This window comes from Hippocampus zosterae, chromosome 8 (genome assembly GCF_025434085.1).
Source record: "Hippocampus zosterae strain Florida chromosome 8, ASM2543408v3, whole genome shotgun sequence".
In the NCBI taxonomy this organism is placed as follows: domain Eukaryota; kingdom Metazoa; phylum Chordata; class Actinopteri; order Syngnathiformes; family Syngnathidae; genus Hippocampus; species Hippocampus zosterae.
In genome coordinates this window covers 15525049-15540807 of record NC_067458.1, presented here as the reverse complement: position 1 = coordinate 15540807, position 15759 = coordinate 15525049, and the positions used below count along the sequence as shown (strand labels likewise).

The window sequence follows — 15759 nt, the reverse complement described above, 5'->3', positions numbered from 1 at the left end:
ATAAATTAGTTTCAAAAAGCAAAACATGTATAAGGACTCCAGGTCATTTCCTGTGGTTGTTTTTATTGGACAGAACATATTTTTTCATTTGCACTCAAACGACAAATCCCCTCACTTAAATTACCAGCAGTATTAGTACAAAATGTCTTTTACAAAAAGGATCAGCGCTCGGCTGCAGTGTGCATCCGGGATGAGGAGAGTTGACTGCATACACCAAACAATGACTAAACCTAACATGAACAGAAGCTTTCCTGATGCTGGAGTGCTTCAGAAAACTATTCAGAAACTAGTCTTATGTGCACAAATGTGGTCATAACTGTACAGTGCAAACGTATGCAAGGGATTTCCTCACAGGTTTAACATCCCAACTGGAACTACATCAGACTTTTAAGGTCGTATCTTCCCTTGTTTGATGCGATGAACCTTGGAGCAAGCGCTTGAAATTTGGGATTGACAAAAACAATTAAAATAAAGACAGCATCATGAGACAAACAAAACGCATGAGGTAACACAAACTTTTTTTTTTTTTACAAAAACTAGATTTGTCATGTGTCACCAACAACCCAGATTTTGGCAAAATCAGTCTAGTCCTTAACATACACATTTGTTTTGTATAAACTGCAAATAAAAATTTTAAAAAATTAAAATGTGGTTTTCTAGTCTGGACATTCACTGCGACATCTTCATTTCTAATCATATTTCTATTATAATCATCACAGTTTAGAATTGTCATTGTTATTATGGTATAGTAATAATAATGATGTTTTAACCCTCTCAGTCTTTGTAAACAAAACAAAACTCCTCCCACTGGGTGAGTCATCTCCTGTGGTTTGACAGTCTGCTCTTTAAGCTGCTCCTTGCTTTTCAACTCTTTACAACTCATCCTTCATGGGGGACTCAGTGTCGTCTTCTTCCTCCTCCTCTTCATTTTCTTCCTCGCCATCTTCCTCCTCCTCATCATCATCTTTTTCTTCCTCTTCGTCATCATCCTTTGCCTCATCTCTCCTTTGCTTGTCCTCTTCCTCGCGCAGCTTTCGCTCCTCCTCGTCTTGACTATCCTTCATCTTCTTTTCGGCCTCCTGGTTGGGAATTTAAAATAAATAAATACTATTGGGGCGGAAAGGGTAAGGGAGCAGGGACGATAAAGGGCAAACATTTTTTAGATACCTTGGTTTTGCCCCATGTGTCATCACCAACTTCCTCAGCGAGTTTCGGGTCATTAGTGATCAGAAAATTGTCAAAGATGGTGCCGGACTTGACCTACAACATACAAACGCAATGTTAATGATTACCGATATTATTCAAAGCAGTAAGCATCACCATCATCACTTTAAAAAAATGTAATCAAGATTTTAGTGTTTTATTCTAACATTTGTACACACCATGATTTCTCCTTGTATTTGTGCAAGAAAAAAACAATCTTGTCAATGTGACAATTTGTTCAGTTTCTAAATCTTTGTATCAGATGCAGTAAACTAAAATTGTTTTTCCCAAAGGATTGGTCATTCATTTCATCTGGCTACGGGTTTTTGTTTTCATTTTTTTTTTATTGCATACTCAAATTATTTTCAGATTCCTCGGCTGCAGCTTACATTCTCAAAGTTTTTGAGAATGTAAGTTTTAAAGTTATTATTGAGCCAACTGGTTGCTGAGAGAACCAACCAAACAAAATGATGTAGGCATCTGCACAAAAATATTGCACCTTTCTATTAAAAAAATATGAACACAGTTTACCAATTCAGTACTTATTGGTAGTGACTAATCGTGTAATTCATATTTACCAATTGTTTATACATTTCATTCGCATCCTAGCATGACTCCCCAAGTCCTTTTTAACTTTGTCAAAACATTGACGTGCGTGACGATAAACTAAGTTTCAATGATGTATCATACTTAATTTTTCCCCCAATAAAAGTTCGTCTTTGCCACAAAATAAAAACTACATATTTTTTAAAAAGTCAGATTTCAAATGAAATTGTCAAGTGTCATCGTCGACAGCTATGCATGGTGCATTACCTGCCACAGGTCCAGTCCAATCACGCCAATGCTGTCGTATTTGTAGATCTCAGAATCGGCAGTGTACTCCGGGTTGTCGATTTCGGGATGGATCCACTTTCCCTTGTAGGCGGGGTTGCTGATCTCTTTAGGCTTCCACTCACCCTGTTTAACACAGCACACGCTGTTTAATTCACCACACAAAAAACAATGCTCTCCTCTTGCTGCATTGGCACCTGGAGGACTGCAGCTATCGAATATTTAAAAAATGGTTATTCTACCGATTGCCCTAAAGATGTATTTGGCATGATCAAACAAAGCGCGTCTGTGAGGCAGAGGTACCCTTGTTGCCCACTTGGATTTGCCATCCTCATGCTCCTTATGATCACATTTGGGACTTTTAGTGTGTGTGGCTTTAAAAGCAGTGCCTGAGCTGGTGAGTGATGTGGGAGTCGGTGAATGATTGTTTCGGCCCTAATTACAGCTGCGATTCATGTACCTTGTATTCAGGGTTAGTAATCATAGGAGGCTCCCACTCGCCGTCCATCTCATCGTCCCAGTCATCCGGCTTCTTGGCGTCGGGGTCGGGAATGTTCTCGGCCTTGTCCCAGTCCTGTCAAATAGATTCTGACATAAGTCAAATTCATCCCAGAGCTCATCCAAGTGGCAAGGCCGCACTCGCCTCTGGCTTGGTATCATCAGGGTCAGGAATCATCTCCCGGTCGTCCCAGTCCTCTGGTTTCTTGGCTTCGGGGTCCTTAATCTTCTTTGGGGGCAGGAAGTCCCAGTCGTCCTCCAAAGTGCCGGACTCCACCTTTTTGTTGTCGATCTTCACCTCGTACGTGTTGTCGGGGTTGACGATCAGGGTGTACAAGTGGGTAAACTCGTCATCCTGACGGGCAGAAAAAGATCAATGTGAGATAAACAATACAACGGTATTGAAGGGAACATGGAGCCACGAATAGACAACTACAACAATTGAACCTCTCTCTTCAATTCATCGCTTTTCTAAAGCGCTTGGCCTCATTGGGTTCGTGGGTGAGCCAATCTCGGCGGACTGTGGGCAGGGTCCACCCTGGACTGGTCACAAGCTCATCGAGGCAGAGTGAACTTACACAACCAGTAGGGGGCCCACAAGAGTAATGAACAGGCAACCAAACCTTTTGAAACAGTGTTGAGGAACAACGTATGGTCAATGTTTGAATGGAGGCAAGTTGATTTATTTTTTAAACATAAGCAGGTTTACATTAGCTTTAAGTCCTAATTATTCCAATCCATATTTTTTTTCTACGCCATTTCTATCCCCTTGTTTCAGGCACCTTTGATGAGCTACATCATTAAGTATTTAAGTGGTCGGTTAACGTTTTATTTAAATGCTCAATTTTGGGCATCTTATTTTTAATAATCAATAATTGTACATCTTCTTGTGTAGCAGGTTCTTTGTGGGACTTTCTTTAGGTTTAGATGATATTCACTGTCCCTCTTAGAATTTTATCACCTGAAATGATGTTGGAGATTGTGTGTGTGTGTGTGTGTGCGCTTTACACATTTCTTACTTTTCCATGAGTTGTCTTTACTAGGTTATTACAGTTAAAGAAAAGCAAACGCGATAACGAAAGCTAAAAGTGAAAAAACATTTTCAGAATACGAGTTTTGCTTTGGATCATGAAAAACAAATCAGTACTAAAGGTTACAGCTGAAATCAATCATGAGTATCTTAATAGTATTCTATTATAAACATCTATTATATACGTATACAACAAAAGGTATTATAAAATCAAGTGCCTTGGAATACTTCAAGAGTCACCAATCTCAAAGTCCACTTGAGAAGTTTGCATTTTGGCAGCAAGGGAAGGAACACATGCAAATAAAGCCTTGAATTTGAGTTTGTTGACAATATTGGAAACAAGAACATTTCAAGTCCATACTACAGCAGAATTTAGAACTTCAACACTATACAATGTAGATCTAATCAGTTGCAATAGTTTTACAATTGAAATGTGTTGAAGATGTTTGTAGTTGCTACTTTCGCAAGCTTTAGAGAAAGACCAAAGTGTTACACAACCAGTCGATGACTCACCTTGCATCGGATGTCTTTGTTAACCAAATGGTTCTTGCCCTTGTAGTTGAAGATGACGTGAACTTTCTTTGTGCCGGGTCCGCAAATATCAGGACCTACACACAGAAGTCTGAAATTCAACGCACTCCTCTGTGAGGCACCCAACCTGAGGAAGACCCTGATGAGCCCATCGTACCAAACATGAGATTGTAGACCGAGTCCCCGTGCATGTCCTCCTGCTTGAGGTCCGAGGGAAACACTTTGACGTAGCCACCGCCGCAGTCGATGCTCTGCTCGTGCTTGACAGTGAACTGGATGACGAGGGGCTGGCCTTTGTTGCTAAAGTCGTCGAAGCGGGACGACAGCGCGTAGAAGCGGGCGTCCTGGCTTGTCTGCAAACCTGTTTTCATCAGATCGCGTCAAACGGCCTTGCATATTGTATGCCAAGTCTTTTTGGAAAACAAGACAAAACACTAAACAAGAGTGGATGACTGAGAATCTACATAGAAAAAGAAGTAAGAGTTCTCAGCAAGCACATTTTTTAATATACTGTGACATAGTTTGGCTTTGTTAAGTAGTCATACCTGTATCGGGAAAAAAAATTGTATTGAACATCCTTTCATCACCCAGCCCTAAATTGACATGAGCAATCCACTCACCTTTGTCCTTCTCTGCATCCCCATAGAATTTGCCTGCCGTCAGGACAAACTGGCCATAGTCCGTTTTATGCTTGGATTCCTCCCAGCGACTCTTCCAGGCATCTACACACACACAGTTCACATTTTTTGAGATGGGACACATTCTGTCAAGGCCTACAGTCAGTTGCATTTAACTTAAAGTAAATTTGCATTTAATTTTTGGATTAAAAAAAACTATTCAGGTACAGTTCAACTTCATGACACTTTTGTGCAATGCATTTTAATAAATTCATTTTGTTTAGAATATTTTTTCATATATTCAGGGAAAGTGTTACTGTTCTAACTGAGCATACTGTCACAGTGGCTTACAACAATCCTATTACGTATACTGAACACTTAATAGACAGTCAATGCATTTAAATGTTGGCCATGATGCTGGTACTTGGGAGAGGTATATGTGTGCATGTAGATAGATTTATTTTAAGGTTAGGAGGTGGCACAGCTACTGAACAGGGTAGGGAAGTAAAGGAGGGGGAGGGGAAACGCACTGTGATTTGACCATACGTGGGGGGAGGGTGGTTGTCAAATACATTTGTGGCTGACACACACAAAACGTATGCGAAATTCAGCAAAACAGGACGATTCTTTTAGAATATGAGGCCAAAGAAATTCACAATATGAAAATTATGCAAAATTAGAATATGGTAGGCTAATGGAGGTCCCATATGGCCATGCACTGAAAATCTTATGAACACACTATAGTCAAATTTCATACAACGAAGATGAATAGCACATAATCAATAGATCAATGCAGTTAGATTTATCGGAAAATCAGCTCACCCCCGTCTTCAAATTGCTCTCGGAAATAGACAGTGGACTCGGCCAGGACATAGGCGGCCGACATGGCCAAAAATAGCAGCGACAAGGCAGTCATCGTGAGGAGAACCACTCCGTCAAACGAACTCTAAAACTAACACGAATTATTGATATAAAATTTCTGCTCTTGTTCGACGCCGTTCCGCAGTGCACAAGAGTCCGTCGGTGCCGAGCCGTTTCACTGGAATCAAGTAGGCTCTCGCCTCTCGGCTGGAAACAGATGTCTCAATCTGATTGGCTGTCAGCGCCGGAGCTTGGCCAGGAAGTCAGAGTCCTCTCGGCCAATCAAAACTGTGAATACGCTGACAAGGTAAAAGTTTAGCCAATGGACGAAGACCACGCGTTCGCTTGATACACACCCAAAGGAAGAGTAATGCGTTTGAGACATTCATTGCAAAGAGTGATGCGTTTGACGCACACCATAAATCACAATTAAGAATATCAACTTTAAATGAGGAAATCGTCATTACTTTTCTGTTTATCAGGTGTTTCTAATGTCACTGAATCTGGTCCTACACGCAATACAGCCGGCGTCCTCTCAAGTGTTTCAAAGTAAAATGACATCGGTACTTTGTTGGACCTCATTCAGCATTTGTCGCCTAACTATTGGCCTTCAGATTATCTGTTTTCAGTCTCTCTTGATAACACTTAAAACATTTTCTGTGGGGTTGACTGACTTTCATGGCCATTAAAGATATTGGTAGTTTTGTAGGCAGGTGCCAAATCACAAAAAAACAATCAGTCTCTAAAAGGGTTGACGTTGATTGACATTTAAAATTTCCTGGGAAATACCTTTGTCAACGGTAGACTTGATAGAAGACATTATCGATATTTAGGATTTCGGTTATTTTGAGCATCCACTTGTAAGTGCATACATATTTACTAACACTATATTGCATAATAAACCTACTTGGTGTAAAAGTTAATACACCTCCCAGGATCTCAAAATCTCAAGTGTGTAGTGACCACAATTCTCACAATTATGGGGACAAAGCACCGAGCATTTATTATTTCTTCATTTGGGTTTGGGCATAACAGAAACAATGGGAGGTTTTCTTTTTATATTCGTACCAAGATGTGAAATTTAAAAATTCCAACAGCAAAATCACATGACAATAAAACCTATGACCTAAAGTTAACATATTCAGCACTTATAAATACATCAAAACAAAACACGTGATAGAATTTCTCTTACCTTAGTAATTAAAAAGTATTTGGAAGTAATCATGAAAACATATTTTGATACAATGCATTTCAGTACATGAATTGCTTTTCAATATTACGCTCCATATTGCCCTTTAACATTACCAACACCAATACGTGCGACACATAAGTCGACAAAGAAAGTCAAATATACAGTAGCAACACTTGAAACCTGACCACATAAATAGAATGCAATATAAATATAAGTGGAGGGTGGCTAAACATTGTACTGTGCAAAAAAACCTCATTGAATACTAGTGACTCAAATGAAAATAAATCAACATATCCAGACTCCCACCGAGCTGAAATTGGTTTTGTGAAGCTATTTTCTTATACAATGTCTCAATGAGGAGAGTGGAAAAGGAGCATTAAAAAAGTGTCCCCATACTTTTTACACAGTCTGTACAGTAGGGGAAATAATTACTTGATCCCTTTTGAAATTGTAAATTAGCTCCCTTACAAAAAAAATAATCTCCTGTGTTAAGCATCAACTATAATTGTGACAAATTAAGCCGAGCAGATAGTGTGTATTGTTACTGTAAAAAAAATAAAATAATAATAATTACCTTTCAGTTTTCCCCCTCAACATTTCCTTTAGCGCAGTTAAGGAGTTGAATCCATTTTTTCGGGTCTTTCTTTACACAAGTCTAAAGATGCTCCAATGTTAATTTCAAGCTTGGGGGGGGGGGGACAACAGCTTTACTGATGCACAACCACCAGTAGATGGTAGTGATTGCCATTTTAGATGAGATCATCATCATCTTCCGAGCCGCTTGATCCTCACTAGGGTCGCGGGGGGTGCTGGAGCCTATCCCAGCTGTCTTCGGGCAATAGGCGGGGGACACCCTGAATCGGTTGCCAGCCAATCGCAAGGCACACAGAAACAAACAACCATTCGCACTCACACCTAGGGACAATTTAGAGTGTTCAATCAGCCTGCCACGCAATGTTTTTGGAATGAGGGAGGAAACCGGAGCACCCGGAGAAAACCCACGCAGGCCCGGGGAGAACATGCAAACTCCACACAGGGAGGCCGGAGCTGGAATCGAACCCGGTACCTCTGCACTGTGAAGCCAACGTGCTAACCACTGGACTACCGGGCCACCCTAGATGAGATCAGTCAGTCAACAGATAGAAATGGTTGCATTGTTAAAACTTTCTTCATTCTACTGTTTACAAAAGAACAAAAATAAGGCGGACTCAAAATGTGTTTTTTTTCACGGTGAAAGGAGTGTCAATTATTTCATTTGGTAGATTCAGTGTGCATGTAATAATTGAACACAACATCATGTGGGTCTTCAAAAACTGGTGACTAGCCTTTCCATTCAATTGCAACATGAAAACTTTTACTGCCCTCTATGTTAATTTTTCTTCGTAAGCAAACCTTTGATAATGACTTCCCCCACTGTTGTCAACCGTGTGGTGTTCGTGTCAAGCGAGCATCTGTAACAAAGAGCCGCGCACTCCTTCGCTCCCGCGCGACTGATGCGACGGCCCTTTGTTCATCCCGCTCATGTAGGAAGTGCTCTTGGTAACCGTGCACGAGTAACCTGGAATTGCGTGTTTCGTACCCGTAAGGGCGCGCACCGCACATCTACTCCAGACGTGTCTCTCTCTCTCTCTCATATCTTCTAAGGAAGAAAGAAGTTGATCCGCTGAGGGATGGATTTGCATCCCTGGGCCGAGAACAGTCTCTCCTCCTTGGGAATGTAGAGCATGGCCTTGGCCACCTCATCCAGCGTGGCCTCGTCGGTCTGCAGGCCTCGCGCGGCGAAGGCGTCCTTCGCGCACAGCTTGATGTGACGGTACTCCAGAGGTAGGAAGGGCACGAAGAAGTCGATCAGGTGACCGGACATCAGCTCGCTCTTCGAAAAACCGCCTGGAAGCAGAAAGAAATAAGGTCCATAAAATTCATTCAACAGTAACAAAAAAAAAATAAAAATCTGCAAGCATAACGAATTCTCAAATGATCAAACTTTTGACGCCTTAAAAAATTACCAGATTCCCCTTTGTGGTTCAAACGGTACACCGTGCTCAAGAAAGGTTAGGAAACACCGTTGACTGAGGGCAATAGGCACTGAACATGGATCACAAAATGCCCTTTATACAGTAAAAAGTGTCAGAAGCTCAGACCTTGAGCTTCCATTGTTTCGGCTCGTAGTCGGTGTTCCAAATCCTCCATCCCAATGTCTTCTCGGTTCTGACCAGAGTGCCAAAAGTCCAATGCGACATCGTTGATCGCTCCTCCTCCGATATTACTACACATACACGGGCGAAAGCTTGGGTTAGCAATCAAGATTCATTACAGTTTTGACATCTGACAAAGGGAAAAAAAATCTTTAGTCTTATGTTATTGATATTGTGACAGGAAGTTAAAAATGCCTTGCGCAATTACGGCTACCAAGATGCTGGTTAATACATTGCGTGTCCACTTAATTAAGACTTTATGAACAGATTATATTTTTGTTCATCATTTCCAATGTGAAAATTTATCTATTGGGTTCATCATATGCAATAAATGTTTCCACCAAGGAGTCATGTTGGTCGATTTGCAGTGTTAATAACATGAAGGAATCAAAATATTTTCATAATATAACTGAATTTTGTGCAGATTTGGATGACATATTAATTAACCCCAAATCATTTAAATGAATGCAACAAAAATTATAGGACTCAATACAATAGGCCAAGCTTTGCCCACTGCTGCTCTATGGAATGCCATTCTTGAAACGTGAAATGCTGAACCTGGATGGCGATCCAACCTGAGGAAGAGGAAGATGGCCTTTCGGTAGTTGACCCCGTCCACGTTGTCGTAGTGGGCCATGTATGGTTTGATGGCGTCGATGAGGCCCGGGTGCAATTTCTCGGCCTCATCGAAGATGAACAGAGTCTGGGAACATCGGAGGACGGTGTCCCGGATGGCGTCTTTCAGCTGACCCTAGAAAGTAAGGGTTGAATGACTTTTGGGAGTTGAGTCAACTTTGATAAACATTTTTTTCCCCAGGTATCAATTTCACTGTTCCACGCGATGGTTGAAGTCAGTCAAAGCTTCATTTTGAGTAAAAGCTACAGAATCATGATCTTTGTGAGTGAGAGTTCAGTAAAAAGTCTCATCTGAATTTGGACTTTCCACTTCTCCTGTGTAGTAATAGTTACGCAGTATCATTCTGAAATGTAGCCCAGCGATTGTGTAACATTTGTGCACACTGCATGCCAATCACGACAGTTGTGGCCCAGCTGGGCTGAAGCCAGCCCCCCCACCCCCCATAAAAAAAACAAAAAATTGTTTGATTTTGATGATTCCCGTTCATAGTGTTGTCATTCAACTTAGATAAAAGCTCGAACTGGCCAATGACTTGGCCAATATGTTCTTGGCGGCGAGCCCTCACCTCTTGCATCTCACCTTGTACGTGTCCACCATCCTGGCGTGGTGAAAGTGAAACGGGGCGATGAACAGGCGGACACACTCGCTCTTCACCCCGTCACGATAAAGATTATCAGCAACCATTCGGGCCACAAAGTTCTTCCCGGTACCCGACCAGCCGTGGAAGGAGAGCGTGAGGGGTTTGTTGGACTCTGGGTGGTTGATGAAACCCTGGATTGCTTTCAGAACCACAGACTGGGCCAAGTGCTGCCCATGCAACTTGTTCTGGAGATCGTGAGCCAAACCTACAAAAAGGTACATGACTTAATTTGAACTCCTTCATCTGGTCCTTAATTCATCGTTACAAACGAAAATAAGGACTAAACTCCTGAACATAGAAACATGTGCACAACCTGACTTAATATTCTCCATTTTAATAAACCATACAAAATTTGAGATATGTTAAATGCATTTCAAGTGTGGAATTCTTAAATATCATCATCATCTTCCGAGCCGCTTGATCCTCACTAGGGTCGCGGGGGGGGGGGGGGGGGGGCTGGAGCCTATCCCAGCTGTCTTCGGGCAGTAGGCGGGGGACACCCTGAATCGGTTGCCAGCCAATCGCAGGGCACACAGAAACGAACAACCATTCGCACTCACACTCACACCTAGGGACAATTTAGAGTGTTCAATCAGCCTGCCACGCATGTTTTTGGAATGTGGGATCTGGAGAGAACAATTCTTAAATATATCAACCCTAAATAAAATATAGACTTACACATATCTTAGGTTAAACGTATTTAAAGACTTTGTACAATGAAGACAAGGCCTCAAAACGCTTAATTATAAAAATGACCAATTTGACAATACGTTGTTTAATCGTTGCGCCACTCGACTGCACCTAACTGTGTCAAGGCCAAGTCACAAACACCAAAATGCCTCGTAATGGATGAACGGTGAGAATTTTATGTTTTTTTTATATTTTACTTCATTTTATTACCGTGTGGTTGTTAAATACAGCGTGGCATTTCCCATATTCTACTTGAACGTTTTTGGGGGTTGCCGAAAGATTAGCAACACCACAGAACAATTTACAGTACTTGAGCTTTTCATCTTTTACCGGCGGACGTTTCGCCGATAAAAACTGTCGTAAACCGAGGAGCTCAGGATCATAAACGGTGCTTGAACGGAAAAAAATAGACATTGCATCTGGCCACAAATGACACGCCACATTTCAAATCAAGGAGTTTGACAATTGTAATGCACTACCAGTGATGTTGTTGGTCACCCTGCAGTCTCCAGACTCGCAGCACTGACCCAGGTTGCAGTACCAGCGGTACAGCAGTTCCGTGTAATCCTGGGGGAAACCGGCCCAAAAGTCCCTGGTAGGAACTGCCCATGCAAAATGTCAAGTCATTACGGAACAAAAAAAACACGTTCGTCGTCTGCTTCACGTCCTACCTTGCTGCGTCGCATCATCCTGGTGAGGCTGACACTCGCCCTCCCAAATGTTGCAGTAAATGTAGTTAAAATAGTACAAGGACGCGTTGGACAGCGTGTCCAGGTTGAAGACGTGAGCGTGTGCGGGAGCGGCCAGCACAAGAAGCGGCAGGAAAGACACAAAGCGGGAAAACATGAGTGAAGAGGTCGGTCAAGCGCCGTTACTAGATTGCCTCCAATGAAACGTAGCTCAGCTAGCTCGCCTACTTCTACCGCACAGTGCTCGACTTACACACCGGAAGTAGCCGCCACGAAGAAGCCCCGCCTGCCTGCAACTATTTTTTACGTCAATACAAGCTGCGCTTTCCAATAAAGCACAGCATAACTGACGTCGTGCAGCGACACGACCGCCTTGTACTTCACTTTAACTGGCAATGTTCGTAATGTGTATGCATTAATAAAATGTTGGTTTTATTTTCCGACTTGTTCAATAAAGATTCTAAAAACTTCACCTGGCAGACATTTGTGGGCATCTTTACCGACATCAAGTAAAAAGATGTACGAATATTTGAATTAAATCAAAATATTTCCAATTCGGACTCAATATGAAATAAACAAGACAAAGACAAAACTCAATGTGGACATCTTTTAATAACAAGGAAAACACCACAAAATAAAGTGTCGCCTCAGGTGACTTAAAAAACCAAGTCTTGTGCTTTCACGCGTTTGAGTTTGACTTGCCACATGGCCCAAACAGGACTTTCAACCTCAAGATTCTAGTACGTTTGTTGCTTTTGCCAAGGTATCCTTGAGGACCGCCTCATCTCGAGTGAGTTCAAGTGTCCCCTTACTGCCCCATAATTAATGAAAGCCACTTGTGGTCCTCCCATGTCTATGAAGAGTCTGGTGAGTGATGAGATGCACACTTCCTCTTTAATTCCTACAGGAATAAATAAAACCATGAACCATCACTTTGCATAAAAATTTACCAAAAAAGCAGTTTACTGGCCACAAGTCAGAACATATGGAACGGTATTGGATATAATCAGAGTTCATTTGGCAGAATCTTTTCATCATGTGTAGGGCCCGTTTGTGTCGGTGACGAGGATTGAAAAGAAACTTACCCAAGTCGGCCAGTCAACTTGCAGTTATGCTGTAGACGGGAGGAAGAAATGCTTATTACATGCGAGTAGTAGTTTTGCTCAGTGTACAAAAAGCCGGGTCACTCAGCAACGGATATCCACATTTTATTTCAGGTCAGACATTTGTTGGGACATCACTGAACCCTCTTCACTGAATATTTTTATAAACCATTTGTTACTTCCTCACCTTCAGGTCATCCACTTGATGGTGGGGGATCTACATGCAAGGTAGGCTCAGCTCCTGTAGGGGGCAGGCGGTTAGGATTCAGTCAAAACACATCCAAGTGTTTCCAAAGATGTTAGCAAGCTGACCTTTCAGCTAGAGCTAATGACTCCATGATTTAAATGTCAGCAGCATTTTTATCATCACAGGTCAGTTGAGGAGAAATTCGTCCAAATTTTGACTTACCTGAAGCGATGACTTTTGCAGAACGCAGTAAACTCGCTTTCCTCACCAATCTGCATCAGAAGATTGAATTAGAACCTCCTCTGAAGTTTAAAAAATAAATAAAGGTGAAACTCAATTTGGGTCAGAAATGTGTTCATCTCCTCAACTGGATCAGAGACCTGATTCACATTCATCATGCCCGACAGATTACGGCCCCATTCACAACCACCATTGCCCGTAGATAACCAAAATGGTGTTTTCACTCCTTTTGTGGTGTTGGAGTAATGTCATTCATTAGCTTATTAACATTCTGAAACTGGAGTGAACATGGACCATTAGAGTCACAATTTCTCCTCATCTTTAATGATAAAGTATATTTTCTCCTAAAAACATGTTCTGTAAAATTCCACTATTCTAAAAATGTGTCGATTACTCAAGATCTGTGCAATGTCATGTTTTAATGGGCCTCCAAGTGCACTTTTAACATACCATATGCAAGTGAACGCGCACTTCTTTCAGCATAGCTTCATGAAGCCTGGATGAGAGAAAAGGGAACAAATTTAACAGTGCCCCGTACATTTTTATGTGAACAATTTATTCAAGCCACGCATCAGATAGGAGCGAAAAGTAGTCATCACTGATTATCCGCTGAACTATGAAGTCATCATTGTGCTAAATATAGTAGATAAAATATTCAAGTTGACATACCGTGCGGTCTTTTAACCTAAAAAAAGGGAAAATCAAAATTATAATCTCATTTTGCATTTGTGCCCGAGATGTGGCGCAGGCCAACATGTCAGATAGGGGCGAATAGTTATCTTCACAGATTATCTGTTGAACTATGAACTCATCATTTAAGTCAGCCAAAAGGTCATTAAAAAAAATACTAAAATCTTACCTCAATTTAAACCAGGACGACACCTGCAATCAAATGACAAGACTAAGCACCAGGTAGCAGATGGCAGGGAAAGCAGCTAACTAAAACACTGAATCAGACAAAAGGTCATCTTTCACTATTTTTCAGAGAGATTCCCATTATGTTTTTCAAAGTCATCATCTACAGCTTGCTTTCCAGAAAAAAAATCCCAATCAAGTTTTACCTCCGATGTCAGTCAGGTGAATCACACCCAAAGTGGAGCTGTACAGGAAGAGAAGGAAAAAACAAGTTGAGTACATAATCCTTTTCATACTTTCCTTAAGGCAATCGTTTGGCAGTGCCTCAGACGTCAACTTGGTGGGTTGGCTTTATCGTCATCCATCTTGTCAAGAGTAGCAAATAAATGTCATCATGGCAACAAAAGGAAACTCTTCTCTGCGGCATAGCATGTGCATCCGAAGCAGGGGTGGGCAAAGTAAGACTGGGGTCCACAGGCAGCCTTATACCTTTTTTTAATTACACCCACGGAATATTTACATTAGGTGCTGCACTTAGGAATTTTCTCAAATCTGTTAGAATTCTCCTGCCAACAAAAAACTAAGTGGTCAAATCTCCAGCAAGTATAAGTGTAATATAAGATGAGCACAATGACACCTCATTTTACATGGGGTAGAGAAAAAGCTGGCTATATCATCTTAAATCGTAAAAGAAAATATGAAATCAAATCGTATCATAAATATACAAGGCTAATATTCACAACAGCATCACAATTTGAGTTTAAAAACTCAATTGCAGTCATCGAATCAAACATTTGCCCACCCCCAATATACAGAGGACCCCGCTACTCGCAGGATATATGGACTGGGTTGGCTTGTGAGTAGGAAAAATCTGCATCTAAATTATATCAATTAAAACTTATTGGGGAGAAAATCCTTAACACTGATTAACTTTAAATATGTGGTTACCACAAAGAAAAAGGGGGCTAATGTGATATTCCTGAGTGTGCAGGGGGTCCACTGTAATTCGAGTCAGAGCCCACCTTAGAGAAGCTTAAAAAAAAGAAAAGCCAGTACTGACCATCTTTAACGACTCCAGTCTTTGATGCTGCCTCCAAAAGCCTGCAAGTAAGATGGCTTTAGCAATGCTATTCACACCAAGTATTTTTGACCTCTTTATCCTTTAGTGTCAGACAATTGTTCGTCAGAAATCACTTCTGATCACTACTCTTACATTTGAATGTCATCATTGACTAAAAAGTCAAACATAAGTGTTAAGGAAAAGTCACATACGCTTCAATTCAGTTGCTTGCCGCATCCTGAGAGCTGTTAAACTGTAAAAAGGAAAAACGCTTGTCAGATAGGAAATCGACTCAGAACAAATGTTAGCTTTAGCAAACAGGCTAGCACAAAGCTAAAGTGTAGCTTCGCGCGCGGATGCGTCCCCACGCTGTCAGGGTAGTTGGCGTTTCTTCACATCCATTCAGATGTCCCTACCAACACTTTATCATCATATAGCAATGGGACGAAGTAAAACGAAGTCACATTTACAGGCAGTCGATAGGGGTTACCAAAAAGCGGCTGTTACATTTGCCTATAGCACGTGGTGCAGGCCTTGCAAAGTGCGCCACTTTAAAACAACATCACCCCGTTCGGCATTAAATAGTTCAACTTTAGACGAAAAGAACGAATATAATCGATTAACAATGACAGAACGCTAACCGATGGAAATTTGAAAGTCTTTTCGACGATTCGTAGTGCGAGGACAATGCTTACCGAAG

The 15759-nt window shown here is 41.4% G+C and overlaps 2 protein-coding genes, 1 long non-coding RNA gene and 3 other non-coding genes across 9 annotated transcripts; all 6 read right to left on the bottom strand.

The window, feature by feature from the left end:
• Positions 1-45: 45 nt before the first annotated feature.
• Positions 46-5795, bottom strand: calr (calreticulin). 2 transcript variants are annotated; one of them, XM_052072879.1, is made up of 9 exons: positions 5533-5795; positions 4714-4815; positions 4251-4454; positions 4076-4170; positions 2731-2887; positions 2495-2610; positions 2017-2160; positions 1168-1260; positions 46-1079 (listed from the first exon to the last, which is right to left on the bottom strand). In XM_052072879.1, the coding sequence occupies exons 1-9, from the start codon at positions 5624-5626 to the stop codon at positions 873-875; spliced, it is 1212 nt and encodes a 403-aa protein (XP_051928839.1). In that variant the 5' UTR covers positions 5627-5795; the 3' UTR covers positions 46-872. The 2 variants fall into 2 exon arrangements, with proteins under 2 accessions (XP_051928839.1, XP_051928838.1); XM_052072878.1 differs by having other exon boundaries at positions 2495-2608; positions 2678-2887; positions 5533-5794.
• Positions 5796-6548: 753 nt separating this feature from the next.
• On the bottom strand, positions 6549-11887 carry tor3a (torsin family 3, member A). The gene is made up of 6 exons (XM_052072881.1): positions 11597-11887; positions 11405-11527; positions 10175-10440; positions 9534-9709; positions 8905-9029; positions 6549-8650 (listed from the first exon to the last, which is right to left on the bottom strand). The coding sequence occupies exons 1-6, from the start codon at positions 11769-11771 to the stop codon at positions 8403-8405; spliced, it is 1113 nt and encodes a 370-aa protein (XP_051928841.1). The 5' UTR covers positions 11772-11887; the 3' UTR covers positions 6549-8402.
• A 370-nt stretch (positions 11888-12257) lies between these two features.
• Positions 12258-15749, bottom strand: LOC127605425 (uncharacterized). 3 transcript variants are annotated; one of them, XR_007963582.1, is made up of 9 exons: positions 15272-15733; positions 15060-15100; positions 14206-14243; positions 13814-14026; positions 13595-13640; positions 13127-13176; positions 12905-12958; positions 12700-12728; positions 12258-12515 (listed from the first exon to the last, which is right to left on the bottom strand). It is a non-coding gene; the product is annotated as an uncharacterized LOC127605425 (long non-coding RNA). The 3 variants fall into 3 exon arrangements; XR_007963583.1 differs by having other exon boundaries at positions 13127-13204; positions 13595-14026; positions 15272-15749; XR_007963581.1 differs by having other exon boundaries at positions 13595-14026; positions 15272-15743.
• Positions 14090-14170, bottom strand: LOC127606647 (small nucleolar RNA SNORD79). Its single transcript, XR_007963941.1, has one exon. It is a non-coding gene; the product is annotated as a small nucleolar RNA SNORD79 (small nucleolar RNA).
• Positions 14321-14399, bottom strand: LOC127606645 (small nucleolar RNA SNORD24). The gene has a single exon (XR_007963939.1). It is a non-coding gene; the product is annotated as a small nucleolar RNA SNORD24 (small nucleolar RNA).
• Positions 15423-15503, bottom strand: LOC127606649 (small nucleolar RNA SNORD74). Its single transcript, XR_007963943.1, has one exon. It is a non-coding gene; the product is annotated as a small nucleolar RNA SNORD74 (small nucleolar RNA).
• Positions 15750-15759: the final 10 nt, after the last annotated feature.